The 22,074-nt window shown below is 38.9% G+C and overlaps 1 protein-coding gene across 2 annotated transcripts in view; it reads right to left on the bottom strand.

Annotated features, from left to right (window-relative positions):
* Window positions 1-22,074, bottom strand: part of tenm1 (teneurin transmembrane protein 1) — a 398,797-nt gene that overhangs the window by 53,118 nt on the left and 323,605 nt on the right. For both annotated transcript variants that reach the window (XM_072439861.1, XM_072439862.1), the window contains 4 exons: window positions 16,104-16,258; window positions 11,568-11,651; window positions 8,582-8,776; window positions 2,476-2,563 (listed from right to left, as the gene is read on the bottom strand). In XM_072439861.1, coding sequence (XP_072295962.1) covers window positions 2,476-2,563; window positions 8,582-8,776; window positions 11,568-11,651; window positions 16,104-16,258 — 522 coding nt within the window. The remainder of the gene's footprint in view (window positions 1-2,475; window positions 2,564-8,581; window positions 8,777-11,567; window positions 11,652-16,103; window positions 16,259-22,074) is intronic.

Raw genomic sequence — 22,074 nt, 5'->3', positions numbered from 1 at the left:
CTCCCAGCGTGCCGCGTTATAGTGTGTCCTTCAGCGCCGGCCTGTGTGTTGTGTGTTGCGGACGGCGCCCTCTAGCTGCGCAAAATGTTCAAAGGCTCAGTGTGCGTGTTTACGGGGGGAAGCTTCTGAAGAGCAATCATCTGTTAACAGCAAGACATGATTGAAAATATGCAAAGTGCAGCCAAGAAAAAGGGGATGGTTACAGCCCATTGGTTTGTGGCATGGCACAGACACTTCCCGCTAAAAAAAGAAAAGAAAGAAAGACTCGATTTCATGAGCAGAATTAAAAGATAAAAATCACATCCTCCGACACTTACAATGAAAGCATGGCCTAAACTGTCAAAGGAACAGCTGTGTATTTTGTTAGGTCCTTTTCCTCCTCTTTTATTACATTTCAGGTGCTCTCCGATGACACACCAGGCGCGTCAAACTGGCGCCGGCTCTCTCTTCCGCCAGCTGTAATTTGAATGGATTTGGAAGGTTTTTCATTTTTTATTTCAGTTTCCATTTTTTTCCCCTTTTCCCTTCTCCAACTGAAATGTAGCTGGAGGTTTTTGCAACTAAGACGGATCACGGCGAATACAAATATCAATATTCACCCTCTGTGTACAAATGTCAGACACAACGCTGTATGTTTTTTCATTCAGGTCATTTAACCTTACAGGGCATAATATATGGTTCATGCCATTATTTACTAGGGCTATAGTTTTTCAGAGGGATACAACAGCCTTAGTATATGTGAAATTATATTATAAATGTTTTACCCTTATAGCTATGGACATACACACTAATAAAGTCATGCAATATCAGCAATAGTTATCTAATTCATGTCAGATTTGCGATAAGGCTACACAATTAATCGATCAGGCATCATTTTAAAGGCTGCAATGATTTAGGTAATGTATTTTGCAATCAACTTATAATTCCATCTACATTGCAGTGTCTTTTGTATATAAAACATGTTCTGAAAAGCAAGTGATTTTATTGGTTTAGCAGTTTATATTTCACTCCTAATAAATAAAGGCACTTGAGAATAATAAAATAAAAAGGTCAGAATGGTGTTTCTTTTAAAATGATCAAACTCTGATTTCTAAACCCACAAGAATCTATTGTATTGACTAAAACCCCTTTTGACGATGCATTGGATTCTAATTTGTGGCTTTGTAACACGTTTCTATGTTAAACAAATGCAACGTCACTTGATGGCGCTTTAAGCAATATTCCTCCAAAAGTCTTTTCCCCAAAATTGACAATGCAGATCCAATTATCCACTTTAAATTCAAAGGAAGTCAACATTAAGATCGTGTCACGGGCTTTTTGGGGTTCTTTTGAGGAGCGCTCTGTTAAAACCAGGCCAAGTACACCGATACTATCTGCTCTCTAATATGAGTGCGTTTACATGTTGCTCCCAGTGTAATCCTATTAGTCATGATCTACTACACTCGCGTTGCATAATCCCACTCTCCCATAACAATAAAAAACAAGGGCTAAGCAAGAGTGGCTAAAAATGTAAATCAAGTCACCGATGCTTCAAAATATTCACCCAGCGTAATTACTCATCTCCAAAAGAAGTGCAGCAGAGTTACGCCTCGTTTGGACAAACTTTAGACAAACCCGCTTGGCCATTTCACGCACTCCAACGTACACCGAGTACGTTTGATAGGCACGTCGATAAGCAATAAGTAGTAAATATGTAATAGATAAGAGCTCCGTGAAACGTGGTTGTGTTCAGGGCTGTACTGCAGAAGACTTTGGATGGATCGAAGATGAGGCGGTGCAGTAAACATGCTTTTTAATTCTAACACAGTCTAATATTACATCTGACACACGACTAACGCGCCAGAAACGTGATGGAGCTACTGTGAAAGATTACGATAATGAGCGTTATAATATGTTATGATGGTAATCTGCGTATATTGAAATGGATAGAAAAAGCTATACAAGTAGGACATGGAGTAAATGTACCGTATTTTCCGGACTATAAGTTGCACAATTTTTCATAGTTTTGGACGGGGTGCAACTTATACTTATACTCCAGAGCGACTTCTATGTGATATTATTTGTTATTTTCACACTTGCAACCACATTTCATACTCTTATATATGTTTTTTTCTTCTCTATTGTGCATTTTTTGGCTGGTGTGACTTATACTCCAGAGAATACGGTACCTTAATTTGTTGCTACCCACTAACATCGTAAACCGTGTGTCCCGGACTATAAGTTGCACCATTTTTCATAGTTTTGGACAGGGTGCAACTTACACTTATACTCCAGAGCGACTTATATGTGATATTATTTGTTATTTTCACACTTGCAACCTTATTTCATACTCTTACATATGTTTTTTTCTTCTCTATTATGCATTTTTTGCCTGGTGTGACTTATACTCCAGAGAATACGGTACCTTAATTTGTTGCTAACCACAAACATCGTAAACCGTGTGCGAGTTTGAGCGTGTTGTGTTCAATGACCCACCGGAGAAACAGTCGCAGTTGGGATCTATCTTGCAGTCGCAGTCGGTGGGGGCCCCGGAGATGACCGATATCTCTCCATTTGTGGACACCTGCGGAGATTTCACACACAAAAACCCAAACGTGTCAGGCAGCTGCAGGGCGCGGCGGGGCATCGGGCTGAAAAGGACAACGCTGATATTCACAGCTAGCAGCGGTCGCTCTAATCTCTCGCGCACAAAGATAATCACAGGCATTCATACGTCCTAAAGAGGAGGAGGGCTCGGACGGACCCCGCTCCACGTGAAGAGCCACGGAGCGCGAGGAAGTCATTTACAGCAAGTTACAATTTTAAACAGTTCATATGGAAATGTATAGCACTTCAGTTTCCCCATTGTCTAATTTAACTCTAGTACTTTATTCATCATTTATTGCTACAGCGTTGGTCTCTTTGAGCAGAACCAATCTTTTTTAACGCCTAATAAGGAAACAATAGGGCCAAAAACAAGCACGTTTTTCTAATTTTAATACAAATATATTTAAGGTGTTAGAAAGTTTGTCACGTCAACTATCCCATAAGAACAAATTTGGCTTTCCGAGTACCACTAGAGCTAAACCCGGACTATATCAGGCTTAAACAAACACTAAAAGAAGACATAACTTTATTTATTTTATTCTATTATTAGTATTTTATTTTATTATTATTTTATTTTTATTTTTCTCTTTATCATTTTTATTTTATTTATTTATCTTTTTTCCCCCTCCATTCCCTATTAAGATATGAGAGGAGTTATGTTAATAAGAGTTTTTTGTTTTGTTTATAAGAGTTCTTCTATTAAGAGTGTTTTTTATCCGTCCTTTTCCTCTGTATCTACTGCGTTGCAACAGCGAAATTTCCCCATGTGTGGACATTAAAGGATTATCTTATCTTATCTTAACTATGAATTAAATAGTTCTAAATAATGGTTGACCAAAGATTTGTCTCCAAGGCTGTTTGTTTGGTCCTGCTTTGAGCCCATTTAGAGCACATGTAGACTTGGTTTGGTCCTGTTTCCATTTCAAAATGTAGTTTCATCCCAATTTTGATGCGTCAAATGCATCATTAAGACAAAACAAATGCATAACGCGCTGTGTCGACTACAAAAAGGACAATCTGACTTGAATTCACATTGTGCAGTCGTCATTTGGCGCTGGTTTTGGTCGGGCTGAGTCACGGTTCAGTGTGAAGAATACACACACTAACACGTTACTTTAAGAAGACTTGGGATGGATCAAAGATGAGGCGGTGCTGTAATATCTCTTAATTCAAATGCATTCAATTTGATTTCTTATCACTTTTAATTTGCATTCGTAACATCAAACTAATCACATTTCTTTATTTTTTTAATCTACAATCTTCCCGAGACACATGTTTAACACGCGGATGATTTGAACCTATATTTGCTTTATTGCATTAGAGATAGAGCGAACGCATATGAAAAGCTGTTTTCCATTAACCTTCTGTCATCCGGACACATTTGAAACCTGCGCTGCTGCGTTCTGTGCGGTTGGACGGCGTAATTAGTCGGCAGAACGCAGAAAACTTCCCGTTCGCTTCGATTTAGTTTGGAGGTTTCAACAGCTCTGACCTCGGAAAACATGTGTCCTCCTATTTTCGGAAAGCCAGTAATCTTAAAAGTTTTAAACCCACTGGATAATTGATCTTGTGCAAACATTAAAAAATAAACAAGCCGAGCCAAGCATCTCAGTTAGATGTTAAAATGTACTAAGAAACTTTTTTTTTTACAGAGATATCAAATGTGTTTTCCTGCAGCTCAGAGGGACTCCGTGTGTAATTGGGGAGACATTTTCAGAAAGCCGCATGCTCTTTCTTAGTTCTGCCCTCGCTTAACGCTGACACGTGCATATATTGTTCCTAATGCGACAATGAAAATAAATGGGCTCTTTATGCGACGTGCTGGTGTGGTTTTGCATTACATGTCGCAGCTACAATAACACAAACATGAAAGCTAACTCTGACTAACGGCAGGGGAGCTCAGCTGGAGGTTTGTTGTGCATGAGTCAGTTCTTTTGGGAGTGACTCTATGTTTAACTGGGCTGACCCTCGAGTAAAGCATAAGTTTAGACATACTTACATCTGGAAATAGTCCTTGTTTTGTTCTCAATTGCATGAAAGAGTCAAATGATTCTGATAGATTTGGTTCGGATTATGGCGACACAACTTATTTTTATACAATTTGTGATGTGTAAATGTCAATTATTCCCTATATTTTCTATTAAGATTGTCTTCTTTGAACAGCAAAGTTACTTCTATGTTTATAACAATACGATTTCCTGTTTTTTTTAATGTATTTTATTATTATTGACCTTTCTTAAGAACCAAAAAACTCTCTTTCAAGGGTGTCATGGGGCAAAGTAAAGACATAACACACACATTTGAAAACGTTACACATTCAAAAGACATTTAAGAAGAGAAAACAAACTCCACATTTAAAGATTCACTCTCTTTGTCTTTTAAAAGTATAAACATGGATTACTTACACTGAAGTATTACAAAAAGCTACAGATTTAGCCCAGGACTTAGCGAACAAACACTAAAAACTGCCCTGCTGTTCAAATAAAACAAAGTCACCTCTATCAATGGGAAACACCGAGTCAGCCTACACTCACAGAACACATACAAAGGCGAGCGAAATGTCTTGCCCAAGGACACAACGACTGTGCGGACTCTGCGACCGCTGGGCCACTGCCGCCGCCCCCTTTTACCGTCATCGTGGCCCCAGATTTATAGGATTATTCGCTGCTTATGCTTCATTTAACGCCGCCGCGCCATAAACACCGCCGCTTGTATTATTCCGTCTGCAGAAATGAAAAATTGGCTCCATGTTTTGCGTGTAAAACAAAAAGCACGTTGAAAACGGGGCACTCCATTACGAACGAATTAAACGGCTAACAATGATTTACCGCCGCGTTAACCGTTGATACCGTGGCCAAATGTTGCGGGTTACGACGGCGGGAACGTGCCGGAATACCAAGCGCCGAACAACAGCTTTGGCTAAACACATAAGAGGGGCCAAGGCACGTCTCGGATTAATAGGGCTCGACTGAGAAAATCTGTCATCCATCTGCAATTTAGAAGCAAAAGGCGCCGGCAATTTGTACGCGAGTTAATACGAGTGACATTTACAGTGCCTGGAGATGCGCCGTCTACATCAGGGTTTCTTCTGAAAAGCAGAAAAACAACACTGTCAAGTTTCATTTAATGGTTACAACTTTTAAATCCAGTTAAAAGTTGCTGATGGGAGTCTTGGTCAACCCTTAAATAACTTTTAATTACTTGTCTGCGACGGGGGAAGACTTGTAAGCCCTAGTTTTTCTGTCGACTGGGACTTACCGAAATAAACGGGACACAAATGACGGCTTAGGTGGGTTTTTCTCTTTGTCTTAAAAAGGTTGGAAGTTAAAGCAATGGACGTTTTTACCCTTGAACAGATTACATTCATGCATTTTGTTTTTTGGGGCTTTTGTTTTGAGAGATTGAGGGCAGGGGCCGAGTAAACGCTACGGGAGAGTCACTGTTTTTTGAAATATCGAAATGGAAATTCTATCAAAGTTTAACCTCATTTTTGTTCAGGATTAATTGCACAAACAACAGTGTAATTTAATCATTAGTAGGGCTGTGTCTGTCGCCATAAGAGCCAGTTACTCCCGCAAGCAGCCAATAGAGCTTTTAAATGAGCTCATGTATTTAGATTTGTGAAATAATTGAAATGTGATTATTATGATTTTAATATTTTTTTGATTCTTCAAATTAGAAAGTTACATTTAAATAAGGATAGCAATGTAAGTGCACTGTGTAATTAATAGTGATTAATCAGATTTCAAAAGTGTGTTTGATCCGTTTTTTTTTTTTTTATATAATTGATTTTTAGCCTTGAGACATAACATTTTTAACTGTAGAGCTGGTTTATGGTTAATATTCACTGGCACAAAGTTCAAATGTATTAAGTTGTGTTATAACTTAATACATTTGAACTTTGTGCCAGTTTTTGCTTCATGTGAATATTAACTATAAACCAGCTCTACAGTTAAAAATGTTATGGCATCACCTGACCATATTCTATCAGCAGATATTTGATAGTACATAACATAATTTATTGTTAGACGCAAGTGATTTGAGCAAATTGTCAGTTAATAGAAAGAGCGTTGCAAGGATTAGGTGAGATTATCTTCCGTGGATATTAGAGGAGATCTCATTTTCCCGGGATGGAGGTCAGTCATGGAACAAATGATTCATGTAATCTACTGCTACATTATGGTAAAGGTTTGTTTTACCAGGGAAAGGGGCCAATATAAGAATGTTTCTAGTTTAGTGAGAGGGATTTCATGGCCAAAAGCAGAGAACTAGTCACTTTAAAGTGATGAAAATATGTTGACCTAATTTGACTGAGTGAAAAAAGCTACAAACTGATTTCTGTGATAAATATTGGTCAAATCCGTTCCGAAACGCACATATTTATGGACTAATAATCACCAAACAAGTCATGGATCTCAAATTAAACAACACACGAAATGGACTATTCAACTCTTTGCCTGTGACGCTGATCTCGAGCTAACACTCTGCGGCGTCAACAGTTTATTTAAGAGCCTTTTGTTCTCATTCTCGAGTCAACAGTGTCGCTCTCTGCTTCAGTCAGTCGTGTCGTGTCCAGTTAAAGACCTGTCGCTGGTCACTGTGCATTGTGGGAAAGTTTGAGAGCACTAAAAGCGGCGTGAATCGTGCCCCGTGTAGAGAACATTGTGGACATTAAAGACGCAGACAGAGACAGGGAAAAGAAACGTGAATTGCTGTCTCAGATGACAACATATCACATTCTATAAACAAATCATATTCAAGACAGACGAGGAGAAGTTCAGATGTATCAGTTACTTTTGAGATATTGCGTTTGAGAATACCATGTACCGTTTTTTTCCGCACTATAAGGCGCATTGTCAATGAATGGTCTATTTTTTGGAGAAAATGAAAGGCTTTTAAGTGCGCCTTATAGTGTGGAAAATACGGTAATAGGTACATTTGGCTTTTCCTCTGCTCTGGGCGTATGACATGATAGAATCTGAAACCCACCAATAGCACGAGGAACTCACACTCTGATCTGGATCTGGTTCGTGCCCAGTTTAGCCCTGACGTTTGCTTCTGTTCTTCGGCTTTTTAAATAAAATAAAATGTCGATAATGAGCACTTACATGTGTTTTCCTTGCCTTTACAGTATCTTAAATTGTGCCCCCGCCTCCTCAGAGGGGCGGAGGGTTCCTGTCTGTCTCCACATGGGCTCGACATGTTGCTGCTGCTGCCGACCACAAAAAGGCTATTGATTTTATCCGGCGGCATTGTCGATGTGGCGCTGCGGCCCCAGTGCTCTCAGCCCTGATAGCACGCTGACAGCTAATGGCACTAATGCACTTTTTGGTGCAAAAAGAAAAGGCTTTTGGAAATAGTGGACCAGGGGTTTCTGTTTTGCTGTGGAGTACGAGCCATGAACATGAAACACAAGCCTCATCGTGATCACACAATGAGCTGCATCTGGCCCATCTCGTGCTTGCACCTGGGGCAGGTTCAGAACGCACTTTACACATTAACGTTACACTGGCATCACTCACATTATCTGTTCGATTTGAGATGGAAAAAATATGTTACACTGCATAAAATGACTACAATACATCATTTCATCTGATCAAGCGCTCACATTCTACACTGTGTTGCCATTTAAACAAGTTTGGAATGATGAGAATCAAACTGTGCCAGGTTAATACACAAACGTCTCTACAGCTTGTTATTTCTGCCCCTAAAGAGCTCGGGACTGAACGCCGAAGACTTTCCATTTGTAGATATGCCAAATATCTATTTAAATAAATAAACAAAAGAGTCAAGGAACAAAGTGGAAGCGGGATCACTACAGAGTCAGAGTACTTTTGAATAAACAAGTTCAGTATTTAGCATCTTGACATCTCCATTGGTTTAAAATTGGGCAAATACACAATTCTCTTAGATGTGACGAGACAATCCCGACTTCTGTAATTTTATTTTATAGCCGAAATACAGCAGTATTGATACTCGTAATAGTGTTATTTACCTGTTGAATGCGGTTGGTGCGTCTCTCGTCCGTCTCTGCGATGTACAGCGTCCCCAGGTGGGACATGGCGATGGCTTTAGCCGCCTCCAGCGTGGCCCGGACCGCCGCTCTGCTCACCAGATGGTGGTCTATCCCCGGGACCTGACAGTGAATGGGACGTCCCGCCACGATGCGCACATGAAGACTCTCTGACACCTACAATGAACGAGAGAAACAAAACAAAGCACTAAGTTTATGTCACAGTTATGTACACGTAACGTATATAAAGAACTCATGTTAAAATACAACGTCACCAAAGTAAATCAATAGAGTTTATGCAGGTGACGTCACAACACTTTAAGCAGTGAACGGCAATGGTAAGAAACACAACTAATATAATGTAAAGTATAACTACAACTACTATAAAGTATAAAGTATATATACATTTCTACAATTCTGCTTGATATTTAGTTTGTACCCAACAACTAATAAAAAGAAAATAAAGTAAACAGTAATAGAAAACTGTAATTCTGCCACTCATTTTTCAAATTAAACCTATAATAACCTCTATGGATGAAACTGAGATGAATGCATAACTTGAGGGTGCTGCACCTGCTTGAGTAGATGTTATTGCTTTGCCTAAAATATTCCACAGTATGACATTAATCCTTGAGAGTACCACGAGTTAAAGATCAGGAGTCTTAGCTATAAAGCATGCGTGTAACGTCAAGTTAGAGATCTACAAAAGTACTGAATTTAAGGTATTTTTGACCAATAAACTGTGATGAAATGAATGCTGAATGTATTTATTGCAACATTTCAGGCAAAACAGTGACATATCTGTGAAAATAACCAGAAAACAAAGTGCACCTTTAACACGACTCGATGGATAAGCTCAAACAATCTTGTATAAGGACGGAATTATACAGTGAAATATATCATTACGTTACACTAAAGAGCAAAATTACAGTCCTTCTTTGTATTTGTGGCGTTTGGGCTCCACTTAACCTGCAATAATAAATGGAAAACTCATATTGACGTCGGATCCTGTGTAAACTCACTAATTAATATCTGTTTAACTTAAGCCTGCCTCATCTATTGACTCATTAAGTTTTTACAACACGTATCGTAACGCCGGCAAGCCATTCATTTTAAAATCACGAGCGCAAACCTGAGTGACGTTAAAAAAACAGCCTTGTTGATCACGTCTTATTCTTTAACAAGCCTCCCTTTTATGTTTCTAGACAGACTTCAGTGTACCTCCACTGACAGCCCTGCAATTTATGTGAAATACTTTATTATTAATTTTTCTCTGGCTCTGCCTCGCGCGCTGCAAGTACTAAAGCCTAAAAGGAAAACACTTGCTTTCGAGTTCAGATTTTTTCTTGTATTTATAGTTTGAACGAGAACAGAAACGGTAATGGAAAGATGTTTTTATTATGATTATTGTATTTATATATCTGTGACTAATGTGAGCAATAAAAGTCTCATTTTGTATCCTTCTGAACGCACTGTGTTTTGTGTATTCTTATGTTTGATTGGAAACATAAGCATGACAACGTTGTATTATGATCATGTTTAATGGGGTTCAGCTTCCTGTATTAAAGACCAATTTGACGTGAATCTATATAACATTTTGGCATTAATTCATTACTCCGGAACCCATGAGTAGTAAATACTTCGTCACCAGTTATAAGCGGTACGTTTATTTACTGAATCTAAAATGGCAACGGGTCGAGAGCGATTTTCAGGCCAATTTTGATTCAAATTTAAGACGCAAAACAACTTTAAAATTGGTTAAAACAGCTTTTTTTAACATTACCCGCATGACTGCTGATCACGCGGTCGCAGACATTTTAAACGTGCTGGACATTGGTGAGTCATAATGCTGGAGCGGCGTAAAACAGTAGTAAAATACAGTTTATGTAAGTCAACGTAACCGTCCATTGCTCTGTAGTGTGCAAGTGTGCAAAACCCACCTGTGTTTTAATATCATTGACTGACTTAATTATGTGCAATACCGTCATATTCATGTGCAATTACTGTCATACTCACAAGCAATTAAGGCCATATTCATGTGCAATACTGACTTAATCATGTGCAATGCCGTCATATTCATGTGCAATACTGACTTAATCATGTGCAATACTGTCATATTCATGTGCAATACTGTCATATTCATGTGCAATACTGAATTAACCATGTGCAATACCGTCATATTCATGTGCAATACTGAATTAACCATGTGCAATACCGTCATATTCATGTGCAATACTGAATTAACCATGTGCAATACCGTCATATGCATGTGCAATACTGACTTAATCATGTGCAATACAGAATTAACCATGTGCAATACCGTCATATTCATGTGCAATACTGACTTAACCATGTGCAATACTGACTTAACCATGTGCAATACCATCATATTCATGTGCAATACTGACTTAACCATGTGCAATACCGTCATATTCATGTGCAATACTGACTTAACCATGTGCAATACCGTCATATTCATGTGCAATTACTGTCATACTCACAAGCAATTAAGGCAATATTCACGAGCATATAACCGATGTAAATAAGAGTTTACTTACCATTATTATTAGTATTATTTAGTCTTATGCTAGCTATTTTTACTTTACTTTATTGTACTATTATTTACCTTATTTTATTATTATTTTGTTATTTTTTCCTCCATTCCCTATTAAGATATGAGAGGAGTTTTGTTAATAAGAGTTTTTTGTTTTATTTATAAGAGTTCTTCTATTGAGTGTTTTTTTTTAAACTTCCTATAAGTTATCTGTCCTTTCCCCCTGTATCTACTGCGTTGCAACACCGAAATGTCCCCATGTGTGGACAATAAAGGATTATCTTATCTTATCATACCCCAGCTACAATACCACATCATTAACCACTTGAACTAAAAAAAAACACAATTGAATAAAAGAATGGCCACGTAATCATTTTGCCCACAAACAAACCCTCTTTGTCTTCATGTTTTTACCTGCAGGACGATGTTGTTGTCCAGGATGTACAGAGAGTTGTCCAGGGGGTTAATGGCCAGGTCTGTGGGCCACTCCAGCCGCACCTGTAGGACACAAAAAGAAACACACTGAACTAGGCAAGGCAAGGCAAGTTTATTTGCAGAGCACATTTCATACACAAGGCAATTCAAAGTGCTTCACACAGCAGGAAAAATGCATTAAAAACACAATACAAAGATATGAGAGTACAAAGAAACGGGACCGCCTGAGCGTCTCTCCTCGCAGGAGTGTGACCAACAGGTGATGCAGAATAACATCTCCTTAATAACATAGCATTAGGCCGACTGACCCGCCCTGTTAATGCAACGGTCAGCGCTCGGCCGTCTGTATTTATTCAAGCCGCACGCTGGCTCACCTCAGCACTCTGCCAAATGTCAGCCAATAACTGTGATTCTCAAATAGCACCCCGGGCCCCACGGCAATGCCGAGGGGGTCAAGGCGAGGAACAGCCCCGCCCCCGCTCAGACTGAATACTGTGTATGGGAGTCACTGCTGCAAAGGCGAAACGGTGAGAAGCGCTGCGCATTCTTTACAATGAGAGCTTTTAGATGGACTTTTCGACTTGTCACAATAATACAGTTATAAGTGCTACATGTTGTACTGAAAATGTAGTGTCAAACTGTGATTTTGACTAAGGTTTTGATTTTTACAAAACATGTTCTAAATACGCATGAGCTGCAATAAAATAAATAAAATAAATAAAATAAATAAAATAAATAAAATAAATAAAATAAATAAAATAAATAAAATAAATAAAATAAATAAAATAAATAAAATAAATAAAATAAATAAATTAAATTAACACTTTTGAATATTAATTATTAGACTGTTTAGACTTCACATGATGTCCAAGTTAGGAGATTGCCAATTAACAAAAAAATTTCCCCAAGCTCAAAAAAGATACGCAAGGTTAACATTTAGCATAATATTGTGAAATCCATGAACTAAATCGTAATATTGTCAATCACAAACTCCCAACTAGCCAGATGAAGATGTGTAAAATGGGTAAAAAGTGTAATATTCTAAGGATAGATTAGTAAACAAAAGGTGTTCAATGGACTAATTAAATGCATTGATTGGTAAATAAGACTAATTCAATAGCAAACAACCTGAATTTCACTTTAGTTTAAGCAGCCTATACAGTAAAACCACAGGATTACCCATTCATTTAAACTCATTGTTATGGAGAGACCTTATATTTGTTCTAGTCTTAGCAATTTCACATTAAAAACATATTTTAGATCAGCATATTATATGTTTTGTTGCAGTTGTTAATATGATTTTCTCATTTCTAATTCCTATGCGTATAAAGAGATTGAAATGAGTAGTAAATCAAATCAAATAAATAAATAAATAGTATTTGACAGTTTTAGTTGCAATTCCTTCATACCTACGTTTTACTTCTGATAATAAACATATAAAAATTGCCTTAAAATATGCTATAAAAAGCTAACATATATAATAGTGCACATATAAAACACCCCGCCTCGCTTGCTGTGAACACGTTGAGGGATGGTCGAGGTGATGGATGACTCCGAGGATAGATTGGTAAATAAATGGATCATGTTAAATTGCCAATGACACGTCCAATTATAGTTTGTGTCAAATGAGCGAAAGGAGCTTCAGAAATCCCATTTTAGGAGCTGCGTCGGGGATTCATCAGCCACGACTCCAGTCTGTCCTGCACCAAAGAGGACGTCCGTCAAACCTCGCCCCTCTTCATGTTATTGAACTTTTTCTCGAGATGGCAGGCGATCGCTTTCAAGTCCGGTCAAGTCAGGTCGAGACGGAGGCGGAGGACAGGCTGCTGAATCAAACGCCAGGGCTCCTTGTGTCCATTTTGCATATATAACCACATTGACGTCTGCGATGGGGTAAGTTTTTCATTACATATTCACTGTGGTCGAAACATTTACCCCTGGACCAGGACTTATAATTCTGTAAATAAATGCTACAACATATACATACTTTCATCGTTATTTCCCCATTCCTCATTATGTTGCCTTATCTTAATGAAGGAAAATAATAAAAAAGATGTATCTATATTTTATAACTTAACCGGGAAACTTGAAGACCGCAAATCATTTAAATATTTACTTTGGATGATTAAAACTGTCTATCAGAACACTTGGTTTTTCATATGACAGGCCAAGTATTGTTTCTTTAAGCGTAAAACAATTATAAGTTTTAATTGTATTTTTTAAGTTCCAATTTAGACACGATTTTGGCAAGTAAAACGCGGGCAAATTTATGGAAATGCCATGTCAAAAAATGATATAAACATTCTTTCCTGCGTGTAACCTTTACTGCTTTGCCTGGATCCATTGTGTAACGTAACATTCCACAATGAAATATTTGTCCATTATGAATCTTTGTTTGTGCTTTATTGAGGCTAATTACGATGTAGTAGTGTCTCCGCGTGTCCACTCTCATGCAGAACCACCACGATGACAAGACACTTTTATTATACGCATTTTTCCCCATTTAGTTTCAATTTAACCGTGTTTATCATCATATTTTTACCGTCATCATTTTATAGTTTTTTACTAGCCGGCGCAGCTTGTATTCACCACATCCCGCGAGCCTTTATACGGTTCATTTTGCACACACCGCCACACTGACATCTTCTATCTGCTCTGTGAGGTTTTCATCGATACCGACAATGGATCGAGGTCACTCCAGTTCGCACGAGGAGAGGGTGACTCCAAACGGGGGGGCGGGTGGGGGACATGATGGTACGACCTGTAAAAAGGACAACGGCAAAACAAATGGACGCCGGGCAAGGTAACTCTGCCCCCTTAAAGACACATTAGAGCCCCGTGGGGACCGGGACGGGGCTGAACAGGCACATTCGCACTCACACAGGCGCTGCTCTGCTCCGCGCGGGCACAGATCCTCTCCACGGAGCCGGCAACTTCATCTATAATTCATCCGCCGCTCTAATAGGCCTCATATCAGTCAGCACTATGATCTGAAGCCTGGCTGATCAAATCTGTGCAATGGCTGTCTTTGCGCTGCGTTTTTGGGGCGCGCAGGCAGAGATATACATAAATATACACGCGACGGCCAATTTAAAAAAAAGTCCAAAAAGGTTTCCAAAGTTGAAGTTGGATGAGTTAAATTGGCAAAACAAATATGGCAGGTGCACATCAATAAATAAATAAAACGTGGCAGAAAGTTTTTTCTGATTTTTAGTAGCTCGTGTCAAAGCAGAGTTTATTTATCATATTTGTGAGGAAATATAACTTTTCCCTTTGCCATGTTTAGATGATTTTTCAACTGCAAACAAAGTTGGACACTGCAACATGGGGAAAATCAAACTCATATTTATGTTAGAAATATGCCTTTACATATTTGAACTTGTCTACAAGCACACGCAAGATATGATCATTATCTGATTTCTGGAGTCAACAGATTATGGAAATGTCATGTAAACAGTTCTATCTGATTTCTTTCTGATTGCTCACACCTGCACTGGTTTAAGCAAGGAAAATTATGCACCAAAAAACCAAACCAATGTGGCAAAACAAACACGAAAGAGAAAATGTTGAAGATAGAAAAGAGTAATTTTAAATCCATTGCACTTTGTCCTTCCAGTACAACAGTTACTTAAAAAATCCTTAAATTAAGGTGTTTTTGATGATCAGAATTCTCTTTGGAATTTAAACACCCACCCACACATTAAGATCTAATTAATGAGTTATCTGATTAGTCTAGATCTTTTTCTGGCCATGTAAATTGACTGAAATACATTCTCTTGTCACTACTGTATCATTTATAGTTTATATGTATTAAAAAGTTCTAAATACGCATGAGCTGCAATAAATAAATTAAATAAATTAAATAAATTAATAAAAGAAATAAAAGAAATGAATACAAAAAGATGTATAACAAATACATTAAATTAAATCAAGTAAATAAAAAAAAATAATTTAATTAAATCAAATAAACACATTTGAATGTTAATTATTAGACTGTTTAAACTTCACATGATGTCCAAGTTAGGAGATTGCCGGTTAACAAAAAATTGCCCCCAAGCTAGAAAAAAAGATAATTAATAATTAATATTTAGCCAAAAAATATTGTGAAATCCATGAACTAAATCTTAATATTGTAGATCACAGACTCCCACATGGACAGATGAAGATGTGTCAAATGGGTAAAAAGTGTAATATTCTAAGGATAGATTGGTAAACAAAAGGTTTTCAATGGACTAATTAATCCACATGTATAGATTGTATAGATCATATGTATTAAAAAGTCAACAAAAACTGTCAAAATGTTACGTCTCTACATGTCAAAATGCCAACGACTAAATAATAAATACTTGCTCTATAAAGCCAAAGAAATCCCCACCGTCTGACACGACTTACCTGATTTCATTATGCATATTAATGGCCCCAGAACACATGCGCTCGCTCTGTGGCCAAACGGTTTCCCATAAGCCTATTAGGGAGGCGTTCACTTAAACAGCAGTGCATTATGGGCGCGCTCACCTGGCTGATGTCCATGCGCGTGTCGCAACTTAGCGCCTGTGTGGACATGAGCCCGTTTGCGCCGATCACCGTGGACAACAGGCCGCGCTCGTTAATCTTCTGTATCGTGGTGCCGTCGACAAAGTAGACGACGCCCCGTTTGTCCACTGCGATGCCTACGAGGAGAGAAAGAGAGAAGGAAGTGTTAAAAAAAAGGTTGTAAATATGTGGTAAAGTAGACTTTGGTTACGTTTGGAACCACATTTTTGGATTTACTTAATGGGAATAATTTAAAACTGTGGTTACGCCAGCTCCTTTGGGTTGTTCTTGATTTTTCTGCTGTTCTTTATTTTTATTTGTGTTATATTCTCAGTTTAAAGTCCTGCTTTGGCTTAACACATTTCAAAGTGCATTATTGTTACCGAAAAATATCACGATAAACTTTAACTAACACAATAACGCAAAAGCAGGATAATAACAGTAATCCTTATCTAAATGTACAACATTATTTACAAATAATAGAGCTGTGACAACCAAATAGCAGAATGGAACACTTGAGTATGTATATTGTATTTATAATCAGTCATTGAAGTCACATAATCTTCTCATACTAAAAAAAACTGCAATAAATTCTCCACTTACACATAAATATTGTACATGTGATACACATTAAGCGCAAACGTATTGTTCCAGCGACTATTTATTGAATGATACGTCAATGTAATCATTACTAAACACAATTGCACAAGGGAAATTGAGTGTCCAGAAATAAAAAAAAACGAATGCGTTATTATTAGCGAGAGAGACTAGAAATGGAAAAATAACCGGAGTAGAGTTTGAGACGCTGAGGAGTGAAGTGGAGTGGGTTCTTCTGGGGAAGCACCAGTTAGACATTCAGCTCAGCATGAGGCTGTCTTATCAAAGGCACTGCACCAGCAAAATGTAATTATATTTCCATTTCCGAGCCCACTAAAGGGATTAGAACAATGCAGCTGGAGGAAGAACTTATTTGTCACATCACATGCTGGCGGGGTGCCGCACTGAACTTTTGACATTTCAGCCACAAATTGCGCCCACATTTACAGATTGAGGATACACCTGATCATCGGCGCGGTGTGCAATGGTTTGTGTGGATTATAATTCACTTAGAACCGCGGATGTGACCTTAATTTTCTTACGGCTTTGTTTTAGTTTGATGCAAAACGTCTGGCAATTGTCCAGAGAGGCTGATTCAGGGCGACGCCGTCATTTTGCTTTGGCTAAAATAGATAATTGTTTCCTTAGGGGCCGGAAACTACAGTATCTTGGCAGCATTTTCCTTTTCATTTCTTTGTTTCAAATGGATTCCATTTTCTGCATTGTGGTCAGTGAAGATTGGCTGTAAATGGGCAAAACAACAACAACAACAACAAAAAACCAACAGATTGTATCTATTTGGATAGTGAAATACCGGTGTACCTTTGCTCACTTGAGAATATCTTGAATTCAATTGTTAAGAAGCAAACAAGCGTTTTGTAATCTTGTTTGTAAAAAACTGTGAATAATGTCATCTTAGGCCAAAACAAAATTTCACAAATATCAAATCACGTTCAAATGTGAGTACTATAACAGATGGGATTTTGGAAACCGGTAGTGCCTTTCAAAACACTCAAAGCGGGTTACGTTGCATTATTTATTCACTGCATCATAGCCACAGCTGCCCTGGGTTGGGCTGGGTTGGCCGGGTCAGTATACATTTGACGCTTTCACAAAATGTCAAATTTGTGTTGCTTCTTTGTGTTGCTTCCTGGCTCTGAGGATTTCATATAAAAACAGGAGATTTAGTCTTGCAAGGTTTTAGAGGAGTGTAGTTCTCAGAAAGGCCTTGCATTCTGGGTTATAGTGGACACCAGGGCTCTTGTGAACCATGGTAAAAAGTTCAACTTCTGTATCCATCAAAAAGGCTACAAAAATAGTTGAGCGTAGGAGTACTGTATATTGAACTGTATATGCTGTGAAAAGGTTGTCAAGCCAATTTTCCCATTCGTGAGCAGAATTAGCTCCTGGGTTGTGAGATGAAGTCAAATGGGCTCTTTGTGAAAATGATGGCATCCCAGTTTCCTTTGTGATTACATTTCAATGCTTATACCAACAGGATCCCATAGTACAGTCCGCCCCAATAATGGACCACTTGAATGTAGAGAGCTGCTCTGGCACCCACTGTTCAACAACTACAAGAGCAGACGGAGTTACACATATTGTACCAAACGCACGACGAAGAACAAAGTGCCCAAAATCTGTATGAATATCCAAGAATGGTAGCAGTGGGCTAAATGTACAGTAGCATTTGCTAGCGACGCCTGGTGTATTTTAACATCTACAGAACAATCGGTTTCCTTTTCTGAGGTAACGCCATGTCAAAAACCTCCATTAAGACTCAATTGTGATTGGACTTGATTTAGTAGTGCTTAAAACACACACAAGTCACCAGAAAACGTCTTAAAATAGAGGAAAAGTTACCGCCGTCACTCACGCGAAACCATTCCCCGCACTATCGCCAACTGTATCTATACAAATAACTAACTGTGTCGTTAATATTTTGAAAGTAACCACGGTTTAGTTTAGCACAAGAGTCTGGCGTCGTCACAAGTCTTGCTCCTGACTGTTGTGTTTTAATTTAAGCGCTTGTAAAGACTTCCCTATCGAGTGCGCGCAGTGAAGTTACCCTGGGTAGTAAAGGTCGGGGCAGAGAGTAAATCACTAGTAATAGACGGAGTTCGACCTTCCCGCGCTCCTCATCTCCATACAGACACACTCTCGTCCAATAACACGGCGTGACTTTACCCTCACCTCTCATATGCAGCACGCTCCCATTCACCTTGATTGCTTTCACTTAGCATCTGCAACAATAAGCCATAATTCAGCATTCCTGCCCGTCAGCCTCCAATGCATTTAGCTCACTCCGCCGTTTAAAATACATTGTGTATATGGTTTATGGAAAAGTACAGTTAAATTTATGTATGGATGCTTTTAGCCAGTGGCATGACTCACCAGGCCGAGATAAAGGCTGCTTAGATTTAAATACAAGTCAATAAATCCTCTACGCTTAAATGGACAGTGGAGTTTGAAGCGTAAGAAGCATACCGAAGAAAGAAAAGAAAAGAAAGTCTCTAATTTGGTGATTTCCAAGGATAAACACTGAAATTTGATTTGGTTTCTTTTAATGATCCATTATTTTTCCCAAGTACTGGCAAAAGTTGGCATGGTCTTCAATAAACTGAAACATTAAAAAGAACTGGCATAAAAACATTGCAGCACCGTGTAGTTTTATGCCAACAACCTTGGAATTATTATTAGTCTTACTGACCCAATGAACTCGACTGTTTTCACTGTAAAATGCATGACTTTGCTTGCAGCAAGGACTAGATTTTGCAAAAGTTATCCACATTGAGGTGCAAAATGTATCTTTTCTCATGGGGAAAGAAGGCTTTTGCTTGAATGTTCCATAGTGGGAAATTAATTTAGCTAGCTAGAATTTGTCATAACTGGTGTTTTTACAGTTGAAAAACATTCAATATTATTATTTTTTTACATTGGCATCCCACTCGAATTCAGAACTATGTATTTGGGCCTCAAAACTCCAGCCATGGACACAATAAATAGATCACAGAGAAACATTATGACACAAACTGCACCAACAATCAAGGACTAGAGTTACATATATAATTCAAAACTCACAATAAACATATTCAGACTTAATTTGAAAATGGGCACGTTTGAAAGACTTTGGACCAAATGGGACGTTCACTTTGGACGATATGTGCCTAAACGTTCTTTCTTTGTCTTTTTCCCCCTAGCTCTATCTCTTCGTGACTGTTTTTTTGTGTTCTGTGTTATATACTTAAACATAATTTGAAAAGAAGAAACGAAAACACACATAAAAAACATACTGGAAAATTCTATGCACCTCAAATTGAAGCTTACATTGAAACATTCTTGCTCATATTTCTTTTTGTAGGTCTGTCAGATTCAGAGGCTTTCATAAAATAAACCAACAGCCAGTGACACAAACAGAACTTTAAGAAAAAACGTACATCTCAAACGGTTTCATGGCCTAATCCTGTTCAGCGGGCGCCACTTATGCACATTGTCTTCTGCGCTCGCACCGCGTCGGACCGGCTTTCACGGAGACTTATACAGGCGTTCATCTACTGCAGAGCTGCTCCTGTTGTCCTTTTCCCAAGGCAGCCGTGAGGTCTCATCCTCCTTGACACCCCGCACACGATTACATTGGAGCCGCACACACATTACCGACCACTGGCACCTGGACACCACTCGCAAAAGGTAGAGCAACCCTGGGCCGACCCGGGCCTCATAAATCGTCTAAGGTTGGAGGGTTGGAGGGTTGGAGGGTTGGAGGGCGGCGGCGGGCGGGCGGGGGGGGGGAGGTTTAGAGGTGAGATGGGACGGGGTGGAGGTGGCGGGGGGGAGGAGGAAGTGCGGCGGGCCAGGGTCAGTGTGTTTCCTCCGGAGGCCAGAAGGTGAACTGCACGTGTCTCCCTTTTGGCCCCTTCATCATTCCAGTGACACAGACAGATTACAGCGCCACCCACGCAGACGCAGCATCGCACCTCTGTCCCCTCGGCCTGTTACACCCCTCCCCCCCTCTCACCCATCTCCTCCCCCTCCAAACACCTCCACCGTGCCCTACCTGCTGTGCTGTTAGACTGGGGACACGCCACGGTGCTATTGATCTTGTTACACACTATCACCTCGACAGTTCCATCGGTATTGATGGATTGTTGAAATACAGCGTTACTCTTAATTAGCTTGCTTCATTGGTTATGTCATTTGATTGGTGTTTCAAAGTCTGCTTCTCATTGTTAGCAAAACAATTGTGTTATAAAAAGTAACGTTTTATTATTAAACCATCCAAACTACCAACTTTTTTCAAAATCGGACAGTAAATGTTTGACAGAAAATAACACATATCTAACTTTTTTTGTCTAATTAGTGACCAAACCATGAGCACTGGCTCCGCATAAAGATTAAGCACCAAGAGATAATCAAAAGTATTTAAATTGGGCCCTTTCTTTTTTAATAAGTGCACATTTTTACAATAATGAAGTAAAGTGTGTTCTACTTGAGAAAATATTGCCCAAAGCCTCGGTACAGCACTGACATGTTCTTACATAAGGATTAATGTGATGTTGGTGATATAACACGTACATTTCTCATATTCTGCAACACAGAACAAACATGTTGTCAAGGATACCACATATAACTGGCTACCAACGAACACAGAGGACACACAACAATACAGCACTGCAGTCTGTCTCATTGTTTTCAATAAGTCTGTGTTGTGTTGACAGCACGACCAGTGACAAGAACAAATGCAGTGGGTCCAGAAGTAACAAGACCAACTGTAAAAAAAAAAACAATGAGGATTTTTTTACGAAAAGTCATACAAATCAAATCAGAAAATGATAATTACTGCCCTACGTTTGTGTTTAGAATGTTGAGGAGGGTCCACACAACACGGCTGAACTGAGTGTGAGTATAACTGAGTCTGAGGTCCAGGTTAGTGATAAAATGGACATTAAAACTGTCGAAAGAGGTGAAAAAGTTGGACATGTTTACCGTGGATTTTACTACAGGACAAAATATTGTCTTTTGGATCATTTATGAGGTTCCGAGAGGACAGAAGAGAAGGAGGAGGTAAACCATGCAGGGAGTGTGCTTATAACAGTGTTTCTGCTCTGGTTGTAAGTGTAAATGTGGTGCATGTGCCCGTTCTTATTAATCTGATATTTATGCAGGAATAATAAGCATGTGCCTTGCTGTTGTCATTGCTGGTGCAGTGTTGAAAATACAACATTTTGGCTTCTTGTCATTGGCCGCTGGGCTTCGTAAGAGAGTCTGTAAACACGCAGCTGCAACGGCACAAAATAGTGCTTTATAATTTCAACATATTTGAATGCCTAAAACGGAAGTCTAGTCAACTGGAACAACA

Source organism: Eucyclogobius newberryi, unplaced genomic scaffold (genome assembly GCF_026437365.1).
Source record: "Eucyclogobius newberryi isolate DKJ021-1_F unplaced genomic scaffold, fEucNew1.0.hap1 SCAF_11, whole genome shotgun sequence".
Classification (NCBI taxonomy): Eukaryota; Metazoa; Chordata; class Actinopteri; order Gobiiformes; family Gobiidae; genus Eucyclogobius; species Eucyclogobius newberryi.
Note: the sequence above shows the minus strand (reverse complement) of the source record. Positions and strands in the feature narration are given on the sequence as shown.